The 26,420-nt window shown below is 48.6% G+C and overlaps 9 protein-coding genes and 1 non-coding gene across 10 annotated transcripts; 5 read left to right on the top strand and 5 right to left on the bottom strand.

Annotated features, from left to right (window-relative positions):
- Window positions 1-458: 458 nt before the first annotated feature.
- On the bottom strand, window positions 459-1,548 carry F5891DRAFT_950319 (uncharacterized protein; the record flags this gene model as incomplete). The annotated part of the gene is made up of 4 exons (XM_041374942.1): window positions 459-816; window positions 865-1,055; window positions 1,180-1,306; window positions 1,355-1,548. The coding sequence occupies 4 exons, from the start codon at window positions 1,546-1,548 to the stop codon at window positions 459-461; spliced, it is 870 nt and encodes a 289-aa protein (XP_041227130.1).
- Window positions 1,549-1,675: 127 nt separating this feature from the next.
- Window positions 1,676-3,307, bottom strand: F5891DRAFT_244675 (uncharacterized protein). The gene is made up of 3 exons (XM_041371055.1): window positions 3,141-3,307; window positions 2,947-3,079; window positions 1,676-2,896 (listed from the first exon to the last, which is right to left on the bottom strand). The coding sequence occupies exons 1-3, from the start codon at window positions 3,254-3,256 to the stop codon at window positions 1,967-1,969; spliced, it is 1,179 nt and encodes a 392-aa protein (XP_041227129.1). The 5' UTR covers window positions 3,257-3,307; the 3' UTR covers window positions 1,676-1,966.
- Window positions 3,308-5,274: 1,967 nt separating this feature from the next.
- Window positions 5,275-11,808, top strand: F5891DRAFT_244571 (P-loop containing nucleoside triphosphate hydrolase protein). The gene is made up of 12 exons (XM_041371053.1): window positions 5,275-5,717; window positions 5,775-5,918; window positions 6,000-6,184; window positions 6,237-6,715; window positions 6,771-6,874; window positions 6,925-8,472; window positions 8,524-9,143; window positions 9,192-9,879; window positions 9,939-10,512; window positions 10,561-10,821; window positions 10,869-10,892; window positions 10,947-11,808. The coding sequence occupies exons 1-12, from the start codon at window positions 5,541-5,543 to the stop codon at window positions 11,501-11,503; spliced, it is 5,361 nt and encodes a 1,786-aa protein (XP_041227128.1). The 5' UTR covers window positions 5,275-5,540; the 3' UTR covers window positions 11,504-11,808.
- A 600-nt stretch (window positions 11,809-12,408) lies between these two features.
- On the top strand, window positions 12,409-13,374 carry F5891DRAFT_244520 (ribosomal protein L38e). The gene is made up of 6 exons (XM_041371052.1): window positions 12,409-12,449; window positions 12,510-12,570; window positions 12,663-12,806; window positions 12,863-13,001; window positions 13,067-13,150; window positions 13,207-13,374. Exons 1-4 carry the CDS (start codon window positions 12,447-12,449, stop codon window positions 12,904-12,906), a joined length of 252 nt encoding a protein of 83 aa, XP_041227127.1. The 5' UTR covers window positions 12,409-12,446; the 3' UTR covers window positions 12,907-13,001; window positions 13,067-13,150; window positions 13,207-13,374.
- F5891DRAFT_950498 (uncharacterized protein) lies at window positions 13,075-14,943 on the bottom strand (the record flags this gene model as incomplete). The annotated part of the gene is made up of 7 exons (XM_041374970.1): window positions 13,075-13,354; window positions 13,401-13,476; window positions 13,521-13,794; window positions 13,836-14,012; window positions 14,065-14,323; window positions 14,383-14,486; window positions 14,569-14,943. The coding sequence occupies 7 exons, from the start codon at window positions 14,941-14,943 to the stop codon at window positions 13,075-13,077; spliced, it is 1,545 nt and encodes a 514-aa protein (XP_041227126.1).
- Window positions 14,944-14,997: 54 nt separating this feature from the next.
- Window positions 14,998-16,061, top strand: F5891DRAFT_1028524 (snare protein YKT6). Its single transcript, XM_041361478.1, has 4 exons — window positions 14,998-15,289; window positions 15,342-15,565; window positions 15,629-15,739; window positions 15,791-16,061. The coding sequence occupies exons 1-4, from the start codon at window positions 15,052-15,054 to the stop codon at window positions 15,815-15,817; spliced, it is 600 nt and encodes a 199-aa protein (XP_041227125.1). The 5' UTR covers window positions 14,998-15,051; the 3' UTR covers window positions 15,818-16,061.
- A 9-nt stretch (window positions 16,062-16,070) lies between these two features.
- On the bottom strand, window positions 16,071-16,141 carry F5891DRAFT_t63. The gene has a single exon. It is a non-coding gene; the product is annotated as a tRNA-Gly (tRNA).
- Window positions 16,142-16,153: 12 nt separating this feature from the next.
- On the top strand, window positions 16,154-17,941 carry F5891DRAFT_1028522 (Thiolase, N-terminal domain-containing protein). Its single transcript, XM_041361477.1, has 6 exons — window positions 16,154-16,392; window positions 16,448-16,815; window positions 16,874-17,328; window positions 17,383-17,575; window positions 17,631-17,742; window positions 17,799-17,941. Exons 1-6 carry the CDS (start codon window positions 16,390-16,392, stop codon window positions 17,835-17,837), a joined length of 1,170 nt encoding a protein of 389 aa, XP_041227124.1. The 5' UTR covers window positions 16,154-16,389; the 3' UTR covers window positions 17,838-17,941.
- Window positions 17,942-19,765: 1,824 nt separating this feature from the next.
- F5891DRAFT_1128032 (glycoside hydrolase family 16 protein) lies at window positions 19,766-22,477 on the bottom strand (the record flags this gene model as incomplete). The annotated part of the gene is made up of 11 exons (XM_041364238.1): window positions 19,766-19,799; window positions 19,852-19,933; window positions 19,984-20,076; window positions 20,131-20,296; window positions 20,487-20,629; window positions 20,821-20,932; window positions 20,982-21,116; window positions 21,167-21,348; window positions 21,587-21,753; window positions 21,798-22,169; window positions 22,320-22,477. 11 exons carry the CDS (start codon window positions 22,475-22,477, stop codon window positions 19,766-19,768), a joined length of 1,644 nt encoding a protein of 547 aa, XP_041227123.1.
- F5891DRAFT_244289 (glycosyl transferase family group 2-domain-containing protein) lies at window positions 22,308-26,086 on the top strand. Its single transcript, XM_041371051.1, has 13 exons — window positions 22,308-22,398; window positions 22,454-23,338; window positions 23,385-23,494; window positions 23,541-23,719; window positions 23,764-23,948; window positions 24,000-24,497; window positions 24,548-24,724; window positions 24,777-25,074; window positions 25,124-25,222; window positions 25,277-25,389; window positions 25,441-25,455; window positions 25,506-25,728; window positions 25,781-26,086. Exons 2-13 carry the CDS (start codon window positions 22,654-22,656, stop codon window positions 26,052-26,054), a joined length of 2,856 nt encoding a protein of 951 aa, XP_041227122.1. The 5' UTR covers window positions 22,308-22,398; window positions 22,454-22,653; the 3' UTR covers window positions 26,055-26,086.
- The last annotated feature ends 334 nt before the right edge of the window (window positions 26,087-26,420 follow it).

The raw sequence follows: 26,420 nt of genomic DNA, 5'->3' as shown, positions 1-26,420 counted from the left end.
TAGCCAGCCATGAATAACTAACAATGACGCATGGATCACTGTTAGGCGAGATGTCGGAACTTGAACAAGCTGGATACCATGTGATTGCCGAAGTTGATATACTGGAACTCTCCAGTTCGGCCATCCGCATGAGGAAACTCCCAAAGATTTATGCACTGAATCTAGGTTATTGCACAATTCAAGCGAGATGAGTCCACTTTCTCATGTTGGATATTGGAGGTACCTAGTCGGTGTGTAAAGTGTCATTGTGGAACACACCCATGAGAACTCTCAGACCGTGCTGATAGTATATTTCATACGAAACTACATCACGACAACTCGGAAGTGCGCTAAGATGTTGACGAATCTGGTGAGAAAGGCTTTGTACCATCGGAACGATCTCAGTGGCAAGAATCAACTGTAGAGGTCTGGCGAAGATCGTTGTCAGTATAATGGAGGTGTGATGCCAAGCATTACCTTCATTTACTACGTTCTTTGATTATCTTCACACCAGGTAACATGCGTCTACAAGACATGGATGGCTTGGCGACTTCTGGTTGAGTATTGAGTGTCGGTAGCGATGCTGAAGGTGTGCTATTACCGTCCGCAGAAAGCCCTATATCAATAGGTTCCACGCGGGCAGTAAGACGTCGAACGGTTGGGCCTGCGGGATTTCTGGAAGAGAGAGAACCCTTCAAACCAAGACACTGCCTTGAGGCCGAACTTAATAACGCAGCCGATGGCGGTGGTTTTGGTGGCAACGAATTGAACGAATTGGTGGTGCTTGATTCCATCTGGCGTAACTTTGCCTCCATCGTCGCAATCTTGTTATCCGTACTAATAATGAGGTAAGTCAAAAGGTACCCTTCTGAACATAAAATTCACCCTTCTGACCGAGCATGGATTCCACTTTTTATCATACTCAGAGTAGTCGGTCGCGCATCAATTCTTCTCGCCCTACCCACTTGTCGACTTCCACTGGGCTGTTCGAGCGGAGCTTGATAAGCAAAAGTGACAGCCAGCTTACGACCCCGCAATAGCTTCCCATTGATGTTTTCTAATGCCGTCTGGGCATCCTGGTGCGGGTCATTTATTAGCCAAGCTGACAATGACCAGAAAGGACGATGGCCCGCCACATGCACCACCATATATCAACGCAATCACGACTAAACGACGGCGCTTTACAGAATTATGACTTACACCTTCGTGCAAATATTGTATGAAGGCATATCCACGCGGCTTTCCTTTGTTTGGCCCCGTCTTGTGAAAGAGGAAGTCAAGTTTCGATACTTTGCCGAACTTGGTGAAGACCTGTAGAAGCGCATATCTGTCCGCAATTAGAGGATGTGAGCCGAACCACAACTAACTGACTCACTCATCGACGGTAGGATGTAAATTTCCAATATACAAACGATCCCTCAATTGTGAAGATGAACTGGACGCCTGAGGTATAGCAATAGCTTGTTCTTGAGCTTCTGGCTCTGGAAACCAGAGATGAGCGCTCAAAGATGAGTCGTCCGTGTCTGCTTGTGGAGGTTGTGCAGGAATATCCTGAGAATTTGTGACCATTGAGTATTGACAAGCAGTGAATGTTGACCAGGTCACCGGGGGTACATGGTATGTGAATTTGTATCAGAGTTTGGTCAAGAATGAAGTCATGGCGAGTCCTGACGGAGTTTCAAATGGACTAACAACAAAGTCGCTCGCTGCGCGAAAACCATACCAACAACGCGGGTGGGTCCGGATAGATAATTGCTATTTTTAAATTTCAACATCCAATTTACAAAATGGCGGGTTTGCCGTGTAAGAAAAGAGAGAACCGCAGACTTCGTGAGGAATGAGATGCAAGTAAGGATTGATACCGCTATGGCTACATGTAGTTGTGACGTGCAAGAATAAAAATTGGTCCTGATTGAAGCAAACTCAAATGCCGATCGGTGTCTGGCTGGATGCCAAAACCAACGTCCATGTACATTATGATGTCTTGCTACTGGGCATCCACATGGATCTGGTTAATGTGGCGCAGAAGTGCATCTTTACGGGACAGGAATTTCTGGCAATGAGGGCATTTGACTGTCATCGAAGGCAGGCCTGAGCTAAACTTGCAACTCCCCAAGTGCCTCTCCATGTCGTTTCGACGCGTAAAAGACTTCTTGCAGCCATGAATTTTCATCAAACAGTCAAATCGCTCTTCCTTGGCTCCTTCGTGCCTTGTCACTCTTGAGGAACTATAACTGACTTTCCGAACCTTGGAGGCTGCCCGTTTATGGATGCGATTGGGTTGGTAATCGTCATCGTCATCGTCATCGTCGGTCCGCCGGCGCTTGGCTCCTCGACAAACGTCAGCCGGTTTAATACCAACATGACTTGGGTCGGAAGGCGACGAGAGCTGACTCGGATGCTGTACGTTAGTACGGAGCGGACAGGGGGCTGAGCTTGGAGAAATGCAGATTTGCACTTGTGATGTAACGTTCTCCGTCAAGCCCTCTGTTAATCTTAGGAAACGAGATCGCTCCGCAGGATTAGAGTCTGGCGAGATAGACGACGAGTCATGCGCCAGCTCAGCATCGTCAACTGAAAGCACGAGCTTCGGCTGAGAGAGATTCTTTAAGGATGATACTGGAGAAGGCATATCCAAGACCTCCCGGCAGGCAAGATCTTCTTGTAATTGTTCAGGATAAGCTGAGTCTTCCATAAATCCTTCTTCCTCAAAAAACGGAGTGCACTGCGTTGCGACATCGAGAGGCACAAAGTCTTCCAACGGACCACAGAAGGGGTCAGGGAGAAGGGCGCCGCCTTGTGGAGTCAAGGGGGACCTGCTCGACGCGACACTGAACGGTGATTCATCAGGGCTCAACTGCGGTAAACCTAAGAAGTCTCCAGTTGCAGATGATCCTGGATATCGATATCGGGCAGCCTTAAGACACACGTGTCAGCATGGACTTGTGAGATCTTCGATTCACGCACGTTAGATGCTTGCAAATGGTGGATAGCCAGATTCTCGATATATGTTGCATCGTCCGTGTCCTCGAGGTGAGGATCGAGGTCATCAGAAGACCACAGCACCGTTGGTGCTGTGAATGACTCGGACTCGAAAGTTCTGTCCTCAGTCAGTCAATCGACCATTCACTTGACCATAAAATTAAGATTCCGGTGCTCACCTTAAACCATCCATAAAATCGAGCTTCGATGGGAGCTCGGTTTCTCGTTTAAAGGATTCTGAATCCTCAGGATATACGAGGTATTCATTGTAGTTGCTAGACGACGGAAGACGCATGTGAGATGAGGTAGATGGTTAGGGAAAAGTGTCGGATAAGATGCAAGGAAGTGCACCTTCCAGGCGACCTTCTTATCGGTCTTGAAAGCCCTGTTGACACTTGAGGGTCCATCCCTCACAAAAACGTGTTGTACACGCGTCAACAAGACTGTAGCCTTGATGCGGAAGTGCATCTTAATTGTTCCGCGCGTCTTTAGTGGGCTAAGAAGCCAATCGTAGGCGCTGGACCGTCGTATTTGTTAGATCTACGAGGTTGTTGTATTATCTTGAAGAGAATAAAGGACCAACCGATATCACTTTTTTCAAGCTATGTGCCAGCCCACGACGTACTTCAAGAGCGTCAAAGGTCGTGCATGTACATCCTGTACGTAGGCACTGTAGATGGCAAGTCCCGGCCGGTCGATCCTGTCTTGTCACTCAGTTCTAGAAACCGCGGAGTACGGACCTTTACGAAGACAATTTGAGGGACAAAAGTGGCCCGGAATTTGATGTCAGAATAAATATGGTAGTATGTCCACCATTATGTAATACTATTGGTCGATAGACCAGAATTTGAAATATTCACTTAGCCGCTTCTATTTGTTACACCAGTGATCAGAGGCGCTCATGCTAACTACAAGCTTTTGTAAGTTGTTGACTTTACTCGTGGAGCTTGTGCGTGGCGGTACAATTGTCGTGACCGGACCTTGACCAGGAATTGTGGCGTGCGCACTGCGCGTGCTGATCTGCGACCAGCTGCATATGGTGATGGTAGCACTTCATGACGATCCATCCAGGCTCAGCGCAACAGCCATGCCACGGTGCGAATACGGTAGTTTGTAAGTACATCCACTGTATCGCGGCACAGCTAGATGATATCTAACTTCATGTATCGCCAGCTGTTGCAAACATTGGTATCTCCGTACCGTCAAATAGGATAGAGCACGGGTATGCCGCAAACACCCTTCATGCCCGTAGAATTCGGGAGGTATTTGAGCAAGGCTGCTCATCAAAAAAATCAGCAAGTAGTTCTTGAAATATACAAAATGGTAAGGGAATGGATGGTGTCCAAGTGTTGCTTACTGATATCATAACTTGCTTACTATTTTTAGTGGCGGGGTATCTGCTAGTATGATACTTATCACAGAAAATTTACCAGGGGTTTTAGTAGGCAGGCCTTAATGAAAGGGCAATCCGTTTCTTCTGTATCAGATGGACGTCATATATCTGAGGCACAAACGAGTCTTAGTGGGCGACGAATTCGAAAGTATTAATTCATGCTCATGCGCAAAGCTGTCTTGAATCACTGGCCAAACGGTGTCATCTTCAAGGCAGTAAGTACTCCTTGAAAACTCTATGGTGGGCATGACGCTGAGATGATACTTCGACCCCGTATGTCACACTATTCATCTGCCATAGCCGCCCACTTGCTCTCATCGCCTTAGTCCTTGTTTATTTTCAGGCATTCATTTTGAGATTATCACTAGATCGTGTACATCGATTCTGTCTGCCACCTGCGATGATTGATACCCGAACAATAATTCTCAGGTGATAATTCCGCAAGCCTTTGATCGACGATACTGATGAGCAACCATAGGCTGAAGTTTGAAACACACCTTTGTTGTTTGCGATCGAGCTTATGGTGCATCGATGCATCTTTGACCTTACAGGTTCGTATGCACTCCATATGTATGTATTTATTCAATATGCCAATACATCACCAATACATTTCATAGAATGGGGACGATTATCAACCCAACTAATTAATCCAGTATATGAGAACATTCAACACTACCTCTCAGGTAATATAATATAATCATGATACGCCGGGTGAGTCGCAAAGATGGCGCAGGTCGAGGTGAGCTCTCGCACAACATCAGCTATAAGGGAACGACCAAGTATCTCATGTGCGAGATCGAGGAGCTGGGAATACATATACTGGTTTTATGACGAGTGCTAGCAGCGCACCAATGTTCCAAAGAAACCTTGAAATGATGAATATGAACATTGACTACCTAATTAGGAACATTGGTTCAAGTGATCCATCATTCCGCTGCAAAGTTCAGTTACTGTCACGGTCCATGATCTGTATATCCATAACCTGTTCGCGACCGTGAGCATACCCAGCTGTGTGAAGTATTCCAACGTTTCCTTTGACAATTTGCTTTGCTTCTTATTCACGACCATCACTCCAAGTTGACTGCACGTTTAGACACCACCTTATACCTGGATATCCCCGAAGTTATTCAGTCATCCCAGACAACTTACAAGCCAAACTCAGTTTCGGTGGCCCATATCCCTGCTGATGCCAGCTCCTCGTCCCTCTCTGAGTGCAGAAGCCGCGCGCGCCGCTGCGCTACAGGCTGAGTTTAATGAAAAGAAATGGGTGTGGGTACCAGACGAGAAAGACGGTTATCTCGCTGGTTGGGTAAACCAAGAAGATGACGAAATTGCAGAGATTATTATGTCTTCTGGTAGCGAGGTATCTTAACCCCAATTTCCTTCGTGATGTGCCAATCGCTGACACGAAACGCGTCAGATTCGTCAGGTCCCTTTGTATGCACTCTCCAAGATGAACCCTCCCAAGTTCGATCGTGTCGAAGACATCGCAGATCTCACATTTTTAAACGAAGCGAGCGTCGTGCATAATCTGCGTCTAAGGTATGGATCCGGAGCTATCTATGTGAGTCCTATCCTGTCAGCAATTTCTTGCGCACATTCATAAGCATCCTATCTTGCACGCCTACTAAAACGCACCGAGTAGACATACTCTGGCTTATTCTTGGTTGCTATAAACCCTTACCAGAACCTTCCGCTGTATACAGACGCGATTATATCTCAGTATCGCAGTAAACGACGCGATGAGAACCCTCCTCATATCTTCGCAGTTGCGGAGCGCGCATGGGTTAACATGGGGGAGGAGCGCGAAAATCAGAGCATTCTTATAACGTCGGCCATCCCTACCTTTCGGTGAACCATGCAACTAATTCGCCGTGGACAGGGGAGAATCTGGTGCAGGAAAAACTGAAAGCACGAAGAAAGTTATACAATACCTGTCTGCTATAGCAACTGATGCTCACCCGCGCCATCCTTCACATTCACATTCTGCTTCCATGGCATCTTCATTCCCCGCATCCCCACCTTTGGGTCTGCCCAGAAGAAGCTCTTTCCATACCAAAGCTACTCATGTTGTGTCTAACAGCACTGGAGGTGCCAAGGGTCGTCTAGGCTTGCTCGAGCGACAGATTCTCCAAGCGAATCCCATCCTTGAGGCATTCGGTAACGCGCAGACTCAGCGGAACAACAACTCAAGTAGATTCGGGAAGTTTATTAGGATTAGTTTTTCTCCGGACGGGAGTATATCCGGGGCGAATATTGACTGGTACCTGCTAGAGAAGAGTCGAGTCGTGGTTCGCAGTGCTGCAGAGCGCAACTTTCACGTATTTTACCAGTTACTATCAAGTGGAGGATCATTAAAAGGCAAGTCTTCGAAATACCCTCACCCCAATTGTTTCTGATATTCGCGCTACTACAGACACTCTTCTGTTGGATCGCCCTTTAGATGAATATGAATTTCTCAACAGAAGCAGGCGAGAGGTTGATGGCATCAACGATCGTGAAGATTGGGACGCTCTGATAGTACGTTTTGTGAATACGAAGTCTTTGATACTCGACTAATACACTACCAGAATGCTCTTGATATTGTTGGCTTTACGGTCGCCGAACAGTTCGACCTTTTCCGCATCATCGCGGCAATTCTTCATATTGGCAACATCGACATCCGTTCTACCAAGTCGGATGATGCATTCATGCCAGATCCCTCGCAAGCTGAGCGTGTCTGCCATTTGCTCGGTATTCCTATCGCAGAGTTCACAAGAGCTATCTTACGGCCCAGGGTTCTTGCTGGTCGTGAGTGGGTCACGCAGGCGAGGACGGGGCAACAGTCTCTCGACGAACTCGCGTCCTTGAGCAAGTCGTTGTACGAGAAGTCCTTCGGTGCACTGGTTGAGCGCATCAACCGTGCGCTAGATCGTCCGTCCTCTAAGTCGACGTTCATTGGTGTTCTCGACATCGCAGGCTTCGAGATTTTCGAAATTAACACTTACGAACAATTGCTCATCAACTATACCAACGAGAAACTGCAACAATTTTTCAATCACCATATGTTCGTCCTCGAGCAGGAAGAGTATTCCAGGGAAGGCATAGAATGGGATTACGTAAACTTCAAGCTGGACTTGCAACCGACCATCGACCTCATTGAGAGCAGCGGGAACGCTATTGGTATCCTCAGTTGCTTGGACGAGGAATGTATCATGCCCAAAGCCACCGATCTCACGTTCACAGAGAAAGTCCATTCGATCTGGAGTGGAGATCTGCGCGCAACAGACAATCCTCATCCAGGCCGGACGAAATACACCCTACCGAAGTTTGAACAAGGCTTCATCATCACGCATTACGCAGGCAAAGTCGAATACCGCACCGACGGGTGGTTAGAGAAGAACAAGGATCCCCTCAATGATAATCTCACACGTGTACTGGCATCGTCATCGGAACCTTATGTGGCATCGCTTTTCCAAGATTTTGCTGGCGTCTTCGCCGACGTGCCCCCATCTTCCAGTGCTGGGTTCTCCGCAGGTAAAAGGCGCACCATCAAGAGAGGAGCATTTAGAACAGTTGCGCAACGGCACAAAGAGCAATTAGCGCTTCTGATGGCGCAGTTGCAGGCGACACAACCACATTTCGTACGTTGTATCGTGCCCAACGTCAACAAGAAACCCGGAAGGGTAGATGTGCCCCTCGTCCTCGATCAATTGCGTTGCAATGGCGTTTTGGAGGGTATTCGCATAGCGCGTCTTGGTTATCCCAATCGGCTTCTTTTCGTCGAGTTCCGCCAGCGCTACGAGATCATGACTCCAGGCATTATTCCTCGTGGATACATGGATGGTCGCAAATCGTGCATCCGTATTGTAGAAGCTTTGGATCTCGATACTGAGTTGTTCCGTGTGGGAACATCCAAGATATTCTTCAAGGCCGGAGTCCTCGCCGATCTCGAGGAGCGGCGAGATGCCCTTCTATTTGACGTCTTTTCGAGGCTACAGGCTGTTGCTAGGAAGTTCTCCGCACGCAGACAGATGAAGAAGGTTCTCAATCGTGCGGTGGCGATACGAACGATCCAGCGTAATGCTCGCGTGTACGGGGAGTTGCGAGATTGGCCATGGTGGCAGCTATACACTAAAGTAAGGTGGTTCTTGTCCATTTCGAGGTAAATTTTTGATCATGTTAAACAGGTCCGTCCGTTACTCGCCGCGACACGAAATGACGAAGAGCTCAGAAGGAAAGACGTTGAGCTGCAACTTGTAAAGGAAAGAGCGGAGCGCGACCAACGGGAACGGGAAAACCTGGAGAATGTGAAGATGACTCTTCAGGCGGAAAAACGAAAGATCATTGAAGAGTTGGAAGCCGAGCGTGCGCTTACCCTCGACAAAGATGTCATGTTAGACAGAAGCAAAAAGAGGGAAGCAGAACTTGAAGAAGAGATCGTTGCCTTACACGCCGATCTCGACGTCCTTGATTCGCAACTGGACCGTGCCCTGCAACTTCAGAAGGAGGGCGATGAGAAACATGAAACTTTACGTGTCGCGTTCGACCAGGCTGCAGAGCATCTTGTCCGCATGGAGGGTCAACAAAATGAATGGCGAGCTAAAGAGGCGGAACTTTCGGACATTGTATTAACCCAGGAGAGCAGCATGGTTCAGCTGCAGCAGGAACACCAAGCTCTCCAGAAAGCCAATGAGGACCTCAGAGCCCTTGTTTCACAGCACGACGAAGATTTGGCGCGTGTCAAGGAGCGTTCTGAAGCTTTAGTGAGCGACTTGCAGGCCAAGCTCGGTGTGGAAATCCAATCTAAGTGAGCCCCAATAACTTACCGCGATCTTTGGTCTGATGTTTCATGCAGAGAGTCGCTCGGCAGCAAGGTCGACCAACTGGAAAGAAGCTTGAGTTACCTCAAACAGCAGCTAACAGAGATGACTCGTACATCTGCTGAGTATTCTGCTATGATCCAGAACAAAGAGGACCAAAATTCACAGCTGCTTTCGACCATCACCGCATCCGCCGACGAGCATTCTCGACTGCAAAAAGAGATTGTCGAACTCCACGCTGCATCTGACAGACAGCGAGCGGAGATCCATGCTTCCAGGGCCGATGTAGATCGTGCAGTATCTGCCAAGATAAAACTTCAGAACGAGCTGGATGAGCTCCGCACAATCATGGAGACCAAGACCTCCGAAGACGCCCGCCGGCTCGAAGTCGAGAAAAGCAAAGAGGAAGAGCTTACCGAACTCCGCTCTCAGTCTTCCCAGTTACACGCAGAACTCAGCATTTTACGGGAAAACGCTCTTGACAAGGAAAGCAAGCTCGCTGCCGAGCTAGACGAGATGCGTCGTCAGCACAAGCAGCTGGATTCAGCTCACAGCTCTCTTTTAGACCGCGAGCGAGGCTTGAAGGAACGGACGTCAAAGCTCGAGGCAATACTCGTGGATCTCGAAAAAGCCAAAAGAGTGGTTGAATCAGAATTGCAGGCATTGCGATCCCGTCAGATTGACTCGGATGGTCGGTTAGCAGAGACATTGAGGGCGAAAGAGGTAATGGGGCAACTATTTGCATTTGTTGGACTGGGTGGATCTTACTCATACTTTATTAGATCCTGGAACGACAACTCCACGCTGCTCAGACCAAATATAATGAGATCGAGGATACGATTTTGCAGATGGAAAGAGATGCTCACGCTGGCGAACGTCAGTTGGAAACCTTGAAGAAACAGCTGGAATCCGAATCAGCCAAGTGCAAGAACCTTCAACACGTCATGTTAGCTCAGAAAAAGGAGTATCAAGAACGCATTGCGAAGTACGACCATGATCTTAACAAAGCAATCACTGATCTCAAGAATCGGGAGTGGGAGCTCAAGCAAATGGAGAGCAAACAGGATAAGACGATTGTCGAACACGTTTACGTTCTGGAGAAGGCCAAGAAAGTGACCGATCAGCAACTGAGAGAGGCGCAAGAGCAGCTGCAGAAGGATGCCGTCTACATTCGATCTTTGGAGAAAGCCAAGGCAAGCCTCACCCGGGAGGTGGAAGATTTCGCCAGGGGAGGTGGGGTGGATCAGGCAGAGCGTAGGGCCTCGGAACGGGCTATCAAGTTCCTTGAGGAGAAAGCTAACAAAGCACTCGCCAGCGCAGAAGCAAAGGCTAAAACAGAACGTGCTGAATTTTCTGGTAAATTTTGGACTCCTACACCCTAAACAACACTGACTCTCAAGATAGTCCGACGCGCCCTCGCCGACTTGGAAAAGACTCATAATGATTTGGTGACAGAGAAGAGGACACTCGAAGAGCGTTTCCAAGACACTCAGCGGAGGCTCCATGAATTGGAGGTTCAGATTGAGGCCGAAGATAGAGAATCTTCTGAGTTGGGCATTCACAGGCACCGTCTAGTACAACAACTGCAAGATGAACGTCAGCAGCATCAGAAAGATCTCGCAGAGCGTGATTTCGCCAGCGACCAGACCCGAAAGAAATATCAAGGTTGGTGACAGCTTTCATAAGAGATCCTTTCTAATGACAAGCTGCAGCTGAACTAGCCCAGTTGAGCGAAGGTGCGTAACTAGGAAACTCTGGGGGTGTACCTCACCGAATAACATTTATTCTAGAAATGCAAGCGCAGCGAGATGCGATGACGAGGCTACGAGAAGATAATCGCAAAATACATTCAGACTACGACGAGCTGCAGCTAAGATTTGATGACGAAGTCTACAATGGAGGCGCCTGGAACAGGGAGAAAGAGCGGATGGAGACGAAGATCGCCGATCTAACCAAAGCTTTTGAGTCATCGACTACTGCTCAATCCGACCAGCAAGCGCAGATCGTGTCACTTCACTCGCAAGTTCGGGAGCTTCGAAGCGTTCTCAATGATGCTGAGGCGGACAGGGCAATGCTACAAAAGGCACGCCGCTCTTTGCAGGCGGAACTTGAAGGCATCAAGCTTGACCATGTCGATGCAACGAAAATGACTTCGGATCGAGAACTACAAAAGCTACAGCTGGAGAAACAAGATCTTGAGCGATCTCTGGAGGAACAAAAAGATCGTGTAGTCATGGCCTTTGACCGCTTGAAGAGAGCCGAGGCACATGCCAATGAAAGCCAGCTGGAACTTGACCGGACCCGCGTCGAGAATACTGAACTGGATAGAATAAATGTAAGTGCCTGAAAAATGATCTTCAGTGTGCTCACTCTGTCCTACAGGCACAGCTAGAGAAGCAGGTCAAAGACCTAAACGTCCGCGTCGTTGACCTTGAAACGAAGTCATATGCAAATTCTCCTCACCCATCCTCCACTGTCAGGCAGCTGCAGGGCCGTATCGATGAACTCACTACTCAACTCAAGCAAGTGTCACGCGAGAAAGTCGACTCCAACCGCTTGCATAGTTCTGATAAGGCAATCCGCGACATACAACTACAGTTAGCTGAAAGCGAAAGGCACCACGTCAAATTGGAGGAGGAGCGAAAAATATCCGAGGGTCAAATAATTTCACTCCGACAGACACTGGACAAAGTTGTCAGTCTTACCTCTTCATTGATCATCTAGTTACTTGACTAATTCCAGTCCACATCAATAGCAATCAAGGGAGAGTGAACTTGAGCGCGTGAAACGTCGCCTAGAGCGAGAGGCCATGGACTCCAAGCAGGCGATGCTGAAGTGAGTTTCAATATTTTGAAAAGTTGAGATTGGGACGTTTACGTGTCACTTTCTAGCCTGCAGCGTGAAGTTGAACGACTGCGCGCACGCCTCAATCGGCCGATGTCAGTCGTTAGTGACGGAGGCTCCACCCCTGCAAGCTCGGGGTCTCCTCGCAAGGCGGCTCCATAGCAGTAGCTAGTATTCAAATGTTCGCCATTAATTTATGATATAGTTACATCTGAGTTACTGTATATTCCATCTCAACACCATGCGCATATGTATCTTATAGTAATCAACTCGATGGGTGTATGACTGCTCAGCGAAACATCAAGTTATTAATTGTTTTCGTCCCAAAGAGAACTCTCGGGAACTTGCGAATAGCTATCAAAATAAGGTTCAGCCACCGCGTTCCACCAAGATAGTTGGGAATCATTAGATATGGTAAGCAAGACTTCAAGACTCAGTACTCCGTCATGGTACGCTCACGTCCGCTGGCCATTTGGCTCTCTTAGTCTCATTGCTTATGTGTATATTAGCCCAAGGAAATTCGGGATATCAAGCAGTTTATCGAGATTGCGCGGCGGAAGGATGCTTCCCGTGCGTTTATACTGTTGTTGTACTTCGACAACACGCTGACTTCACGCGCACTAATCTTGTACGAAATTTTATGCATTGTGTTATGTATTCAGAGGCCCGTATCAAAAAAATCGCCGCAAAATCAGCAGCCGGGAAGGTCCAGACTAAATTCAAAGTGCGGTGTTCACGATACTTGTACACTCTTTCTGTGGACGACCCAGAGAAGGCTGAAAAGCTCAAGCAGAGCTTGCCCCCAGGTGCGTGATCAGATCAGTCTTCTAGGTGCGTTTCATTACCTGATATATGGGCGCAGGTTTGAGTGTGGTAGAACTCGGGGCAACACCGAAGAAGAAGTGAACCCCTTCTCCATCTCACACTTTAGTATGATTCGTGCGTCGCAATGGAGGGGCACCGATCGACTTGTGCATCACCACCCTGTGATGAATATGCATGCAAGTCACATGTAGTCTTATTATGAACAAAGACAGATAGCTTTCGCCCTGCTTGACTTATACAGCCTTTGATTCATACAATCATCCATTCTATAATACCAAGCATGACGCACGACCCCAAAAGCGTGCATGTACCGATCATTATGAAGGTTCGAAGTACCTGCTGCACTCTCCTTTCATATGAACGACTTCCACGTGTCCTCAGTGCCTCGATGTCGATCATGGTCGAAGGAGTATGAGACCATTTGGTGAAGACGATTTCTAGTAAAATTATTAGCAGTCGAGATCCATCCAATGCGGGCAGGGGCAGCGAGTTGAAAAGATATAATGATAGATTCGTGAGCTTCAGGTACCTGCCCAGAGTCAGCCATATAGTAGTTGTTAGTCTAAGTGACGTACTGGAAGAAATCTGCAAATACGAGGGGTAGTCCTAGGGGTATGATGCCAAAACGCGGTGCGAGATGCGTTGTTTGAACTGATAACAGTGAACATCAACCAGCTTGAATTCGTGTATCATACCTTGCTCCCAAACTTCGTACCTGGGGCCACTCCAGAGCACGATGCGCTCGTCTTCGGTGCCTGCCCCTTCATGATTCACTGTAATCCGTAAGATATCTCGGTCTTCCCTCGGTTTGATGCACGACTGCGATTCCAGACACGACATCGAGGAGTCGCATCGGTTTTGCATTTTTGACAGTATGGGTACCGGATCGGTACAATACTCTTCAATCGTACTTTCAAATGACACAAAACAGGATGATGATGATGTACTACTGTCAGTATCCACACAGCACTGATGATCATCTAAGGAGGCACTAAGTCAGGCAGGATGACGCAGGTACCATGCTCACCACTAAGCCGCGATACATCCACACACCACCCCTGCTTATAGACGGTTGGATTAGGTTCCAGTAGATAAGTGGACCACGCATCGCGAGATGAGTGCAACGGAAGATCGTCAAGTGTCGTCAGGAAAGATCCAACAGGAAGATGCATGCTCAGAGGGGAATCCTACGAAAATTTAGTAAAGGTAGTGAGGTGATCGTCTTAGGACCATACTGACGGCTTCGACATGGGCCACAATTAGCCCTCTGGTAAAAACATCTTCATAACCTACCAACAGTATCCGTTGTCCAATACCAGACCAGCCCGCAGCCAGTAGAATCAGCCAGAGCGTCAGGTTATGAAAACACCCTGAAGTTACAACCCGTAAGCGATCGAATGAAGACAACTCCTCGACCCTTGCAGAAGGCAACGTCACGAATGCGGCGGGGAACATGAAAGTCATAGATGCTCCTGCCGCCAGCATAGGGATCCGATGACTAGGAAAAACACGAAGCTGTGGCTAATGGACTATGTCATATTGTGAGGGGAGACATACATTGCTGCAGTGATAGCATGTCCACTTTCATGCACGATTTGACTGATGCAAAGGGAGAGTAGAATCAGCGGTAGGTGTTTTAATGGAACGGTCAAGCCAGGGATCTACATGCAATGAAGTGAGTGCCCGATGGATTTAAGCTAGTTACTGGAAGTGATCCACGCATATGCATTGCAGTTAACTCACAATTGGATTGACAGCATGCGTGACTCTAGAATATGTCGTTGCGCGAGTCGTGACTTCGACAGCTCTCTTCAACAACGACGCTGAAGTATCTGGCGCAGTCACTCGTAGGAAAGTGGAAGACAGGAGTGACACCATAGTCCATACGAGCAGAGCAACAGCAGTGAACATTCCAAAGATAACCAGTACGCTGCCAGTATCGTAGAACATGAGCAAAAATTTTCTTGTTCGCAGGTAGTTTCTACTGGCCAAACGTAAAGAAATGGTGTCATGATGAACATTGAATGCTCGTGTCTGTACGCGAAGGTGAAAGAAACTCCTTGGGATGGAGGTAGCGAGCGATTTGATCCTCTTTAACTGAATTCTGTGGAGGTGCATGGTGGTTCGCTCGAAGTGGCATGGTATAATTTCGTATACGTACATAATCGGACTCTGAGCCGGGCATAGCACAGCGCGGTGTGTCTGTCTCTCTTCTCACCAACGACCATGAAGATCTTCTCCCTCTCAGTTGTTCTCGCACCTTCCTCAGGCCCTTGTTCAGTTCTTAGCTCTACTTCAGATGTCTCTAGTTTCTCGTTCTACCAGAGAGGTTCTGTCAGCGAGTTTTTGACATTCTTCACCAAGACAGTCGTAGAGAGAACTCCTCAGGGCCAGCGTCAGAGTGTACAAGAGAACAATTACACTGCCCATGTGTACAACAGGAGTGGTGCAGAGCAGCTTTCAGGTGGGTCGAAGCTCTGGATGTAATGGAGCCATCGAACTTACTCCTTCCTCAGCTATTATTATTACTGATCATGAATACCCCGTTCGACCCGCCTTTTCTCTTCTAACAAAGCTACTTGATGATTTCACTGCCAAAGTCCCCCAGTCTGCCTTCGGAAACCCAGGATCAATATCATTCCCAGAGATCCAGACCTACATTCAGAAGTACCAGGATCCTCGGCAAGCTGATACAATTATGCGGGTACAACAGGAGCTAGATGAGACGAAGATTGTCCTGGTAAGCCCTCCCCTCATTATGATAATCACTCGATTGTTTTATCGGTGTGACGGTGTATTGTAGCACAAGACCATCGAATCTGTTCTCCAACGCGGGGAGAGGTTGGATAACCTTGTAGAGCGATCGAATGCTCTATCCGCACAGAGCAAGATGTTCTACAAGACAGCTAAGAAGGTCAGCAGCTGTCTTTTATGTTTGGGTGACTCGGTCTGACAGCCTCACTAGCAAAATTCATGTTGTGTGATCATGTGAACGACTATTTCTTCTCTCCTCGTTCATACTTTTTCTTTGTTGCGGTTGTTGTTACGTCGGACCAGGTAATTAGTAACACATCCGTTAGTTCTGTATTTCACATGTCGTGATCGTGTCAGTGTGGCCAGTTTGCTGCGTGTCATGGAGCAAGTCAATTATGGACTGATACCACAGTCTGTAAGTCTAGATTAGCATGCAAATTCTAGCCAAAAATGACACGGCTGAAAACGAAGTAGCCGCGCTAGTCCCGATATGCATTAAGAGGGAATCGAACCCCCGGCGGGTCGATGGCAACGACCCAGGTTACCACTACCCCATTAATGCTTGCGAGAGGACGGTGTATTTAGCTCTATCTACTACGTGGCACTAGTAAATATCTGTCCTCAGGCCACACGGATAATCGGGTGACTTTAACAAGTCGTACGATCGGTTATCGTTTTCCTCGATCCCGAGTAATTTGTTTCGGATCCCATTGGCATATAAAGCCAGCGTGGCTATGGTGCTTGCTTCACGTTCTTCATCCATATCTCCGTTTTCATCCCCCATCACTACCAGATCATCCTTCCTGTAAAATGGTATGTTCTCATCTCATTTTATGTACAGCAGCGTGAATCACACAAAACTTTGCAGCCTGCTCACGAAGCTGTAATTGTTGCTGCGTCCCGTACGCCTGTCGGATCTTTGTACGGATCACTCAAGACTTTGACTGCTCCCCAACTTGGCGCTGTGGCTCTCAAGCATGCTTTCGAGCAGTCAAAAGTTGATCCCTCAGTAGTCGAGGAGATCTACTTCGGCAATGTCGTCCAGGCTGGTGTTGGTCAATCACCCGCACGTCAAGTAGCACTCGCTGGCGGCATGAAGTCCGCATCTGACGCCACGACCATCAACAAAGTCTGTGCTAGCGGTATGAAGTGTATTATGCTTGCTGCCCAGAGCATAGAATCCGGTTACAAGACCGCGGTTGCTGCTGGTGGTATGGAGAGTATGAGCAACGCTCCGTGAGTACACAGTCCAGATTACCACTTTGCACAAGATTTACGGTAACATGTTATTTAGTTACCTGCTTCCCCGCACGAACCCTTTGTTCGGCAAATTCGAGACAAGGGACTCCGTTGAAAACGATGGTCTCTGGGACGTCTCCAACAACTTCGCCATGGGCAACTGTGCCGAGGCTGTCGCAGAGAAGTACGAAATCAGCCGAGAGTCACTCGACGAGCACGCAATCGAGTCATACAAACGTTCTGATCGCGCATGGAAAGCGGGCGCTTTCAGCGCTGAGATAGCTCCCGTCACGATCAAGGGCAAGAAGGGCGACATCGTGGTCAAGGAAGATGAGGAGTACAAGAAAGTCATCTTCGAGAAGGTTCCCTCTCTCAAGTCAGCATTCAAACCAGGCGGTCGCATCACTGCTGCCAACTCTTCAAACCTCAATGATGGCGCCTCTGCTCTGATATTGATGTCAGCAGAGAAAGCACAGGAGCTCGGCGTAAAACCACTCGCCAAAGTGATTTGTAAGTTTGAGTTCTTGTGTAGCTGTACATCGTCTGATTTGTCATTATCTGCAGCATATGCAGATGCGGGTGTTGAACCCATCGACTTCCCCATGGCTCCTGCTGTCGCTCTCCCAGAAGCACTTAAAAGAGCAAACCTGACTGTCGATGACATCGCACGTTTCGAGGTCAACGAAGCCTTCTCCGTTGTCGTCCGTGTTGCTGAAAAGCTTCTACAACTCGATCCTGCAAAGGTCAACATCGACGGGTGAGTTTTTCTACTTTGCGTTCAGGGGCTTATGTACGCTAACGAAATCCAACAGTGGCGCTGTTTCACTTGGTCACGCTATCGGAAACTCGGGCTCTCGTATCGTGGTGTCCCTCGTCCACGCCCTAAAATCTGGCGAGTACGGCGCAGCAGGCATCTGTAATGGGGTAAGTGATTTGTACCTATATGTGATGTCGCGTTACTCAAACGATGCGTTGTCTAGGGCGGAGCTGCGTCTGCCATTGTCATTCAAAAGCTATAATTGTTGTACCGCTTTTATACATTGTTGGTTTCTACGTCTGAACAACCCATCTACACTATTGTATCTGTATTTTCCCAATAGAACACGACAAGCTTTGCATGATACTTGATTGCTGTGAGAACCTCGAACAAAAATACATTTATCTACAGAGAAGTCATGTCGAGGAAGTTCGCTGCATTGTTCGAGACTCCGGACCCTTCTTGCGCTTGTTTCTTGGCATCTCGATCAGACTGTCGTTTCAGATTACGACGCTGGTCATCATTGGTTCTCGTTATGACATGATACGGGTATTTCCCCTGTCATTTTTGAAGCCCAGCACTCATGCACATGTTGTACCTGGTGGGATGATGCAGAAATTCAGCAAGAGTAAGTAGTACAGACAACGGTTACGGAGCTCGCAACTTCTGGGTCGTGACGACAACCTCCCGCCTTCCTATTTTGCTTCCGACCCGTGCTGCGGCGTTGAGACTCGTCGGCGCCGCGCAAAGTACCCGAGAATCGGTTTCGCGATGTAGGTGGTAAATCTTTGGATGATCGCGGCCCTGCACTGGTAGTAGCAGCTCCACGGCCCGCTGCCGTACGCCTGCCAATCACGTTATTCGACATGTGCAACGACTTGACGTCATCCATACTAGGGACAAAGGCCTCATGGCAAGTGCTGTTCGCTTCAGCGTTTCGATGAAGACGACAGCTAGCCGCATCATATCTCGCAGGGTCGACAGCCTATACTCGATCGGTTATACCATTGCAAAAATAGCTCGACGTCAACGTTCATGGCGGCGGCGTGACGTTTTCGGTTGACACAAAAACCTGCTACATGGACCCGCATGACACCTTGTTAATACATTTGGCGGTTCGACCCGTCCGAGTCTATCCCTCAAAAAGATGCAGACAGTTGATGGCATCAGCGGACGAATACGAGTCCTTGATATCGCACCGGCGCGGGGTGAATGAGCGTGGCATAGCGCAAATAATAACTGCATCAGCGCCGTAAATTCGAATCATCGTGTCCATATCGTAGTATGGGCGGAGAAGAACAGAATCGCGTAGACTCGCCCAGAACCAGCCTATTATCAACCCCGAACAAAACAAAACATGTAAGTTATACATAGATATCAGAAATGGTGACGTACATTCGATTCGATTCGTATCCATGCATGCGAAATTCTACGTCGTGCACGAACCTATTCGGCGTATAGGCGACATGAGCAACATGCCAGTGACCTCGCCTACCTCGCCTTAGTATGCTAGTAGTGGCGCAATTGAACCTGATCATTCGGACACGATACACCGCGATTGACGTACTAGTACTATAGAATCGACACGTCCTTTATACCCATCGATGGCACGAAGCGCGACCCAAGCGTGCACCAGGTGCACACTCAGGTTAGGCTCATAATGAGGGGTAGGAGTGAAAATGAAAGATGACCCTGCCAAAACGAGGCAGAGCGCAGAAAACGCACACCCACCAAGGATGCAGTGAGACTTTGAAATTTCATCGAACAGTTTCTTACTACGGGTTACGGTGCATATGCATTGGAGGTTCGTCGAGGCAAAAACTTTAATTCCCCGAGTAAGGCTATGCGAGGCACGAGCAGCTGATCAGGGGTTTCTGCACTGCATATTCCTCCAAAGTTGCAATAAGATGTTTGCATAATATTATCATCGCCACGTCGATGCTAATGCCAATTGTAACAATGAAAGCTTCAATACAAGCTTCGAGGGCCAGTAACAACGACGACGACACAACAAGAAAAAACAAATGAGCGTAACGAGCGTACGACGACGCAGTCGGGTAAAAGCCAGAATCTAAGATACGAAGACTACGAGACGTAGTCCGTGTCAATCTCCATGGCACGTACCGTTGTAATTAAAAATATCAGTCCATCTGGATCAATCTTGGTACCATCTACGCCAACAAGTCATCATCACCCGCAGAGGTTCCACATCTTCACATAATCACTATTCCAAACCACATCAGACCCAAGCCAAAAAAAGGGGAAAAAAAACTCACATCCTAAACGCACGCTCATCCGGATTCGAAGGCCACGTAGCGCTCCACTGTTCGTACTTACTTGCGAAATCGCGCATCGCAGCTACATCGCGTCAGAATGAGCCCTGCCCAAAGCAAGAACAAAAAACATACTAGCAGATCCATCATACCACGGCTTTCCACCTACACTATCTGGGAACCACCCACTCGTCCCGCCAACCGCCAGATCGATCACAAGATAGAATTCTGTCCAGTATCAGTCTTGACATCGAATTCCAAGCTTTTCAAAAAAAAACTGACCCTGATCAAAAGGGGCAGCAGCACTCCCCCCATATGCCGTACTCCACGGATCTTCGACGACCACTTCCTTTCCACTCGACGCATTCATAGCTACACCTGGGAATCCACCTGTATTGAAGAAATAGGAATCGGAGGATTTGGAGGATATTTTTAGGTTGATCATTGCCTATTGTGGGTTCGGTTAGTTCGGGTGACAAGACGGGTGGACGGGTAAGTAGAACGGGACGGGTACGGGAAGGGGATGACCGAGGGACAGCAAAATGCCATCAAAAAACGGATAAGACCGCGGGATACAGCAAACCAAGAACAGGAACGAAAAAGAAGAGAATTGTAGGGAACGGAGACGGTAAACCTACCTGCAGCCGATCATCCGTATAAAACCTCATCCACTCGCCGGTCCACTCCAACGCATAAACGTGGAACCCGTCGGCAAAATTCCCGCGTTTGGTGCTTACCCAGCCGTAGATGCTTTTCAGGAGGTTGGCGGTGGTGCTTGTGCCTGTCAGTGTGTGTTAGGGGGTGAAAACAACGTGGCTGGACAAAAACGATGAAATATACGTAAAGGCCAATTGAAGTCGAAAAAGACAAGTTGGTGAACCGAGAAACGCCAATCGAAAGCCAAAAATACAAAACCACGAATGAACCGAAAAGAACTCCGCCCCAAGCGCAAAACCAGGAATAAACGCTCACCGGTAGAGATGGGCGTAGAGCCACCCGCAAACGGCCCATAATTTAGGGACGAGCGGACATAGTTCGAACCTTGAGCGGGATATGAAGGAAGGTTGCCGCGGGCTTCCATTATCTGTGGTGGTATTAACAGGGGTGCCGGCAGAGGAAGAGGTGAGACTTACATCGATCTCGCCGCTGAGGGGCCACGCGCCATAAACTCCCGTTCCCTGAGCTGTGCTTGAGCTTGTACTGTTACCCTGAGGAAGCATCCAAATAGCGGGCCACAACCAGTCTCCCTGAGGCAGTTTTGCGCGGACCTGGGATCTGAAATTAGCAGGCTAAAAGATTAAAGACACAGCAGACGCACCTCGACACGGCCATACTTGATAGTCTGTTTTCCACGGGTATTAAGACGACCGCTCATGACGGGGTTGATGATAGTGCCGCTCTGGTTATTTGAAACAGCTGTGCATGGGTTGCTAGAGGCGGTGGTGGAATTACTGCTGGTAGTAGAATTGCTTGAACCGGTGGTCGTGGAGTTACCCGAGCCTGTTGTTGTGGAGTTACCGTAGCCAGACGTTGTAGAGTTGCCTGATCCATTAGTAGTGGAGTTGCCCGAGGTGGTAGTTGAATTGTCATTGCCTGAATGGAGTGAGTGAGGGAGCGTGGGAGTTGTTGTTTGTTACGCACCCGTATCGTTGTTTTGCCGACGAAGAACCCACGCGCCTTGATCTATGACTACACGGAATCAATGAGCCTCGGAAATGAGTAGGAGGCCAAAACATACCTCCGCCTTGAGCTGTACAGTCTGGAAGCGAATAGGTCGCTCCATCCATGACCGAAGCCCAGCCGCCGTCGATGGAGTCGCTCGTGAGTGTGGGCATGATGTAGAGTTGTCCATTTGAGATGTAGACGTTGGAGGGATTGTCGGTTGTCATTTCAAATTCACCGTTGCTAATGAAAGTTAGACAGGGATTGTGGTGTTTGGTGGGACGTACCCGAAACCACCGAGCTCGACGTCAAGACTCCAATTATTGGGGTCGATAGAACTGTCAAAGTCGTCTTGCATGACGAGACAGAGTTGACTGTCTGAGAGGAGGTCTACGGATTCCCAACCTCTGAAGCAGAGTGCTGCTGCTATAAGGACGCCCAAGAGGGCAGCTACAAAGGTGAGCCACCAGCTTCCTGATTCGCAACGACGTTTCTTTGTGAGCCATGGTTTATCGTCTTTGGTGAGTTTTGATTTGAGGCGGGTTGATTGAATTGGTTTCTTCTGTGTGAGGGGGAGTGCGATGACAGAAGGATTAGCGGATACGGGTGGAGGGGACCATATGGTTGATGGACGTGAAGCGGGGGATAGAAAAGGCGATCTGAAAATTGTTGTCGCGCTGCTTGCTCTTGGGAGTTGTAAATCTGGTGAGCGATGTAGGTTTGCCAAAGAGTAAGAGCGGTTGAACGATTTGTAGGGAGATTCTGCTGATGGAAGACGTGGTGTCTCGAAAAAGCTACCGTCGAGAGACCTTCTTGCAGGGTCAGCGAAGGGGAAGGTGAAGGCGGAAGGGGGAGGGTCTTGACGTCGTTTGCTTATTCTTGGTCGTGGTGAGTCTGGACTGTCTTCCTGTGATGAATGGTCATCTGAACTTGAAGGAGTCAGAAAGAAAGGACGGGGTGAAGCCATGAGGGCAAGGTTGGGTAACCCTTCTCTGTTTCTCTTTGAAGGACCTTGCTTATCTTGTAACACGTAATTGCCGTATGACGCGTGTGTAACGTACATCCAACCAGATTCAGAGATCCCAGATCTGATCTCACCATTTATATTCCACCGCTCTCTCCCCAAACTCACTCACCCAACTCATGGACTACGACAGATACGACGCTACTCTCCACTACATCTTCAAACAAACTCAAGGTGACGCTTGGTTTAGGCCACATGAAGATTCAGTCCCTCCAGGCGTTTGTCTTCGTACCCATGACGGTCAATTCAGAGTATTCCCCTACGAAACTGCCGCACTCGCTCCATTCGAGGCTGCTGTAGCTGCTCTCAATCCTCTCGTTGCAGTCAAAGTCAGAAGTGCTGCAGTACACGCTGCTCTAGCAGAACAAGCTATCGATGATTGCATCTATGTCGACTCAAATACTCGCATTCAAGTACTCGAGTCGATGTACCTCCTTCCACAAGCAGAAAAGGATCAAAACGCTGCTTTCATTCGTGATGAACGCGTGCTCGTCGTTTGGAGCGACTCTCTTGATACAATCATCCCAATCGCACGTGACTTTGAAGATCGTCTCATTCGTCTACTATGGCGTACGAGACCACCTCTACCTTCCACACACGAACCCTCCATATACTCTGAAAAACCAGCAGATCCCCGTCTAACTCCTTCCTCCACCGTAAACTCAGATTCACAAAGACGAACATGGTTTGGTCGTGTCGTTCCTTCACAACAAGACCCAGAAAAGACCGAACAAAAACAACCAACCCGTCCAATCATGCTATATGCTCCGCTATACAATGGTCTATGCGCTGCACTCGCTTTCAGTAAGTCACAATACCCTTTTTGTTTCCTTTCCCTCACCTTCTCTAGTTTTCATCGGCAACGGCGTTCGCACTCTCCTTCAAGAATTTCGCCTAGACGGCAACTACACTCATTTTGCTCTCGGGGCCCTAGTGCCACTTCTCTTTTGTGTATCCTTGGTAACTATTCCTTTTATATCATATACCCCCTGCTTACTCTTTCCAGTTCTTCACTCTTCAAATATTCCAAACACTCACATTTGCAGTCGGTCCCATCGCTCATTACCACCAAAACAGTCGTTACTACTCGGCAGTCCCTCCACTGCCAAACCCTGCCATAGACAATGCACTCCCTCACATCACAATACAGATGCCCGTCTACAAAGAAAGCCTTGCTACAGTCCTGTAAGCCTCTTCTTTGTTGGCTGATCCTCGCTAATCCATCCCAGCACACCCTCCCTCACATCCATCAAAACAGCAATGCAGACATACGCACGTCAAGGCGGCACATCCAGCCTCTTCATCAACGACGACGGCCTTCGTCTTCTCCCCCAAGATCAGGCAAAGGAACGTATCGAGTACTACGCAAACCATGGGATCGGCTGGATTGCAAGACCACGACACGGGCACGAAGGTCACACTCATTCTCCCTCTAGCCCGTCAACGCTAACATTGACACACACAGGCTTCACGCGCGCAGGCCGCTTCAAAAAAGCCTCCAACATGAACTACGCACTCGACGTCTCCCTCCGCCTTGAACGCATCCTCGAGGAACTTCAATCATCTCACAATTCCCTTGAACAATACCCTTACAATCGCCAAAACCAAATCCCCAATTCAAGCAGAGATAGCAACATATTCACTCCTCCCAACCCACCCTTTCACCGTGCCAGCGTTAGCACCACATACAGTGCTCAGACTGTCCAAACAGAGGGCGGGAGCATCGTTAGCGTGCCTGGGCAATCCCCTGGGACGTACGGGGTCCAGTATATCGGCAAGGACGGGGACGATCAGGCGTTCATCACTCCTTTTCTCAGTAGCAACAGCAATGGCAGCATGCCTGGGACGCCTAGACCCGGTATGACAGGGAGTCCACGGACTATCAGCCCTGAACCCCCCACACTCGCAGGAACGCATATCGAAGACATCGAAGAGCGGGCTCTTCAACTAGCCATGGAAGAAGGTACATCTTCCATTAGTCTCGTTTTGACTAATCACGCTAACTCGAAGCAGTATTCCAAATCACAGGACACAGACCATGGGCAGCAAACGCCCGTGCCTGTCGAATTGGAAGCATCATCCTATTAGTAGACGCAGATACGATCGTCCCGACGGATTGTTTTAGGGATGCAGCAAGAGAGTTTGCGGAGGACGAAGGCGCTGAAGTTGGCGTTCTCCAGCATGAGAGCGGTACGTCTCCTTCCCCTGTCCTCTCCGCTCGCTAATCTGAACCCAAATCTAGACGTCCTTCAAGTAGCCCACCACTACTTTGAAAACGCCATCGCCTTTTTCACCCGCCGGATCAACAAATGCATAAGTATGATGTGCGCAAACGGGGAAGTAGCACCTTTTGTAGGGCATAATGCGTTTTTGAGGTGGAGTGCGTTGCAGGATGCGGCATTAAGTGGGGTGGATGCGTCTTCTACTCATGATTCTGGCACGGACAAAAACAGAGCCCAAGTCAAGATCTGGAGCGAGGATAACGTCAGTGAAGATTTCGATATGGCGTTGAGGCTTATAAGACAGGGGTATATCGTTAGGTTCGTCCTGTTCCTTCTCGAGGTGGTTGTCACTCACGTTTACTCTTAGATGGGCAACCTACTCCCAAGGCGGATTCAAAGAAGGTGTATCGCTCACTGTCGATGATGAGTTGAATAGGTGGCAGAAGTATGCATATGGGTGTAATGAGTGCGTTTTCTTTCCTTCCTGTGTATCGATATTTCCGATTCACGGCTCGCACAGGCTCCTCTTCAACCCCTTCGTCAAATGGTTCTACAAGGGTCCCATCAACCACCAGATCCACAAGTTCATGTGGAGTCCTGCACCGCTCCATTACAAGATCTCGATGATGGCTTGTACGTCCCCCTCCTCCTTCTCAATACTCATACTGACTCCATCACAAATAGACATGTTTTCATACTGTACGTCCCCTCTGACATATAAAACAAAACAAAACACTAACTTGAAACAGACGGAATAGCGGCCTCAGCGACCATCTCCGTAATCAACTACGTCATGCTTGGTTTCCAATTCCCCACAGACGATTTCTACATGCACAGTTTCGAAATATGGCTCGCCACTTTTGTTGTATTTTTCGGAGCTGGTAATGTAGGGTATGTGCTTCTGCGGTATAGGCTCGGAGAGTGTGGTATCGTAGGCGCCACGATCGAGTGTTTTGGGTGGATTCCGTTCTTGTGAGTCTTGTCCCTATTCGTATCCTATTTCGTGAACTGACGGCAAATACAGCTTCTTCTTCTTCGGTGGACTAAGCATCCCGGTTTCACAAGCCATTCTCGCTCATTTGTTCTCGTACAACATCACGTGGAGCGCAACAAAGAAGGAGGTCGAGAGGTCGAATTTCTTCAAGGAGGTTCCAAAGATTTTCAGGAGGTGCGTTTCTTTCTTTCTTTTTTACTTTGATTTGCGTTTTATTTCCATATATTTTTGCATTGCTTCTGTTTTGGATTGGAGTCCGGACGCGTTTCCGCATCACTTGATTGGACGCGTCCGTGTCACTTGACCAACGCGTTGCGTTGGCGCCCATGTTTTGTTCCGCCGAACGTACGCATCAGTGAATTGAGGCGTTATCTCCGTGATTGGCAATGATTATCTAGGAAATATTGGTCTCGGCACATGTGCCTGGGCGTTGCATGTATGGTGCTGGGACGGACATGGCTGGCACACTGCCACTGTAGTGCTGGACACGGGCATGTGTGTTTTTTCTGATGATCGGAGGACATGCGTTCGCGGTCTTGCACCCGCTGCAATGTGGTGCGCCCATATGCACGACTCACGCTTCGTGAAGCGGTCATTTCGATCGTCTTCGACTCATCACTGAAAACGCCGCACCCTATTAACTGAAGGCCTTGCCCCCTTGTTGCCTAGT

This window comes from Suillus fuscotomentosus (genome assembly GCF_016647785.1).
Source record: "Suillus fuscotomentosus strain FC203 chromosome Unknown F5891scaffold_21, whole genome shotgun sequence".
NCBI lineage: Eukaryota > Fungi > Basidiomycota > Agaricomycetes > Boletales > Suillaceae > Suillus > Suillus fuscotomentosus.
Note: the sequence above shows the minus strand (reverse complement) of the source record. Positions and strands in the feature narration are given on the sequence as shown.

What these genes read in the sequence shown, in the direction of transcription:
- F5891DRAFT_244520 (XM_041371052.1), top strand. An exon ending in GCGGCGGAAGGATGCTTCCC is followed by an intron (nt 12,571 to 12,662) that starts GTGCGTTTATAC and finishes TTATGTATTCAG; the next exon opens with AGGCCCGTATCAAAAAAATC. An exon ending in CAAGCAGAGCTTGCCCCCAG is followed by an intron (nt 12,807 to 12,862) that starts GTGCGTGATCAG and finishes ATATGGGCGCAG; the next exon opens with GTTTGAGTGTGGTAGAACTC.
- F5891DRAFT_1028522 (XM_041361477.1), top strand. An exon ending in GAGAGTATGAGCAACGCTCC is followed by an intron (nt 16,816 to 16,873) that starts GTGAGTACACAG and finishes CATGTTATTTAG; the next exon opens with TTACCTGCTTCCCCGCACGA. An exon ending in CAGCAGGCATCTGTAATGGG is followed by an intron (nt 17,743 to 17,798) that starts GTAAGTGATTTG and finishes TGCGTTGTCTAG; the next exon opens with GGCGGAGCTGCGTCTGCCAT.
- F5891DRAFT_244289 (XM_041371051.1), top strand. Translation starts at nt 22,654, where the DNA reads ATGGACTACGACAGATACGACGCTACTCTCCACTACATCTTCAAACAA. An exon ending in TATGCATATGGGTGTAATGA is followed by an intron (nt 25,223 to 25,276) that starts GTGCGTTTTCTT and finishes CGGCTCGCACAG; the next exon opens with GCTCCTCTTCAACCCCTTCG. An exon ending in TTTGGGTGGATTCCGTTCTT is followed by an intron (nt 25,729 to 25,780) that starts GTGAGTCTTGTC and finishes CGGCAAATACAG; the next exon opens with CTTCTTCTTCTTCGGTGGAC.
- F5891DRAFT_244675 (XM_041371055.1), bottom strand. Translation starts at nt 3,256, where the DNA reads ATGCGTCTTCCGTCGTCTAGCAACTACAATGAATACCTCGTATATCCT. An exon ending in GATTTTATGGATGGTTTAAG is followed by an intron (nt 3,080 to 3,140) that starts GTGAGCACCGGA and finishes GACTGAGGACAG; the next exon opens with AACTTTCGAGTCCGAGTCAT. An exon ending in ACCATTTGCAAGCATCTAAC is followed by an intron (nt 2,897 to 2,946) that starts GTGCGTGAATCG and finishes GTGTGTCTTAAG; the next exon opens with GCTGCCCGATATCGATATCC.
- F5891DRAFT_244571 (XM_041371053.1), top strand. Translation starts at nt 5,541, where the DNA reads ATGCCAGCTCCTCGTCCCTCTCTGAGTGCAGAAGCCGCGCGCGCCGCT. An exon ending in AATCAGAGCATTCTTATAAC is followed by an intron (nt 6,185 to 6,236) that starts GTCGGCCATCCC and finishes CGCCGTGGACAG; the next exon opens with GGGAGAATCTGGTGCAGGAA. An exon ending in AGACATTGAGGGCGAAAGAG is followed by an intron (nt 9,880 to 9,938) that starts GTAATGGGGCAA and finishes ATACTTTATTAG; the next exon opens with ATCCTGGAACGACAACTCCA.
- F5891DRAFT_1028524 (XM_041361478.1), top strand. Translation starts at nt 15,052, where the DNA reads ATGAAGATCTTCTCCCTCTCAGTTGTTCTCGCACCTTCCTCAGGCCCT. An exon ending in TGGTGCAGAGCAGCTTTCAG is followed by an intron (nt 15,290 to 15,341) that starts GTGGGTCGAAGC and finishes CTCCTTCCTCAG; the next exon opens with CTATTATTATTACTGATCAT. An exon ending in ATGAGACGAAGATTGTCCTG is followed by an intron (nt 15,566 to 15,628) that starts GTAAGCCCTCCC and finishes GGTGTATTGTAG; the next exon opens with CACAAGACCATCGAATCTGT.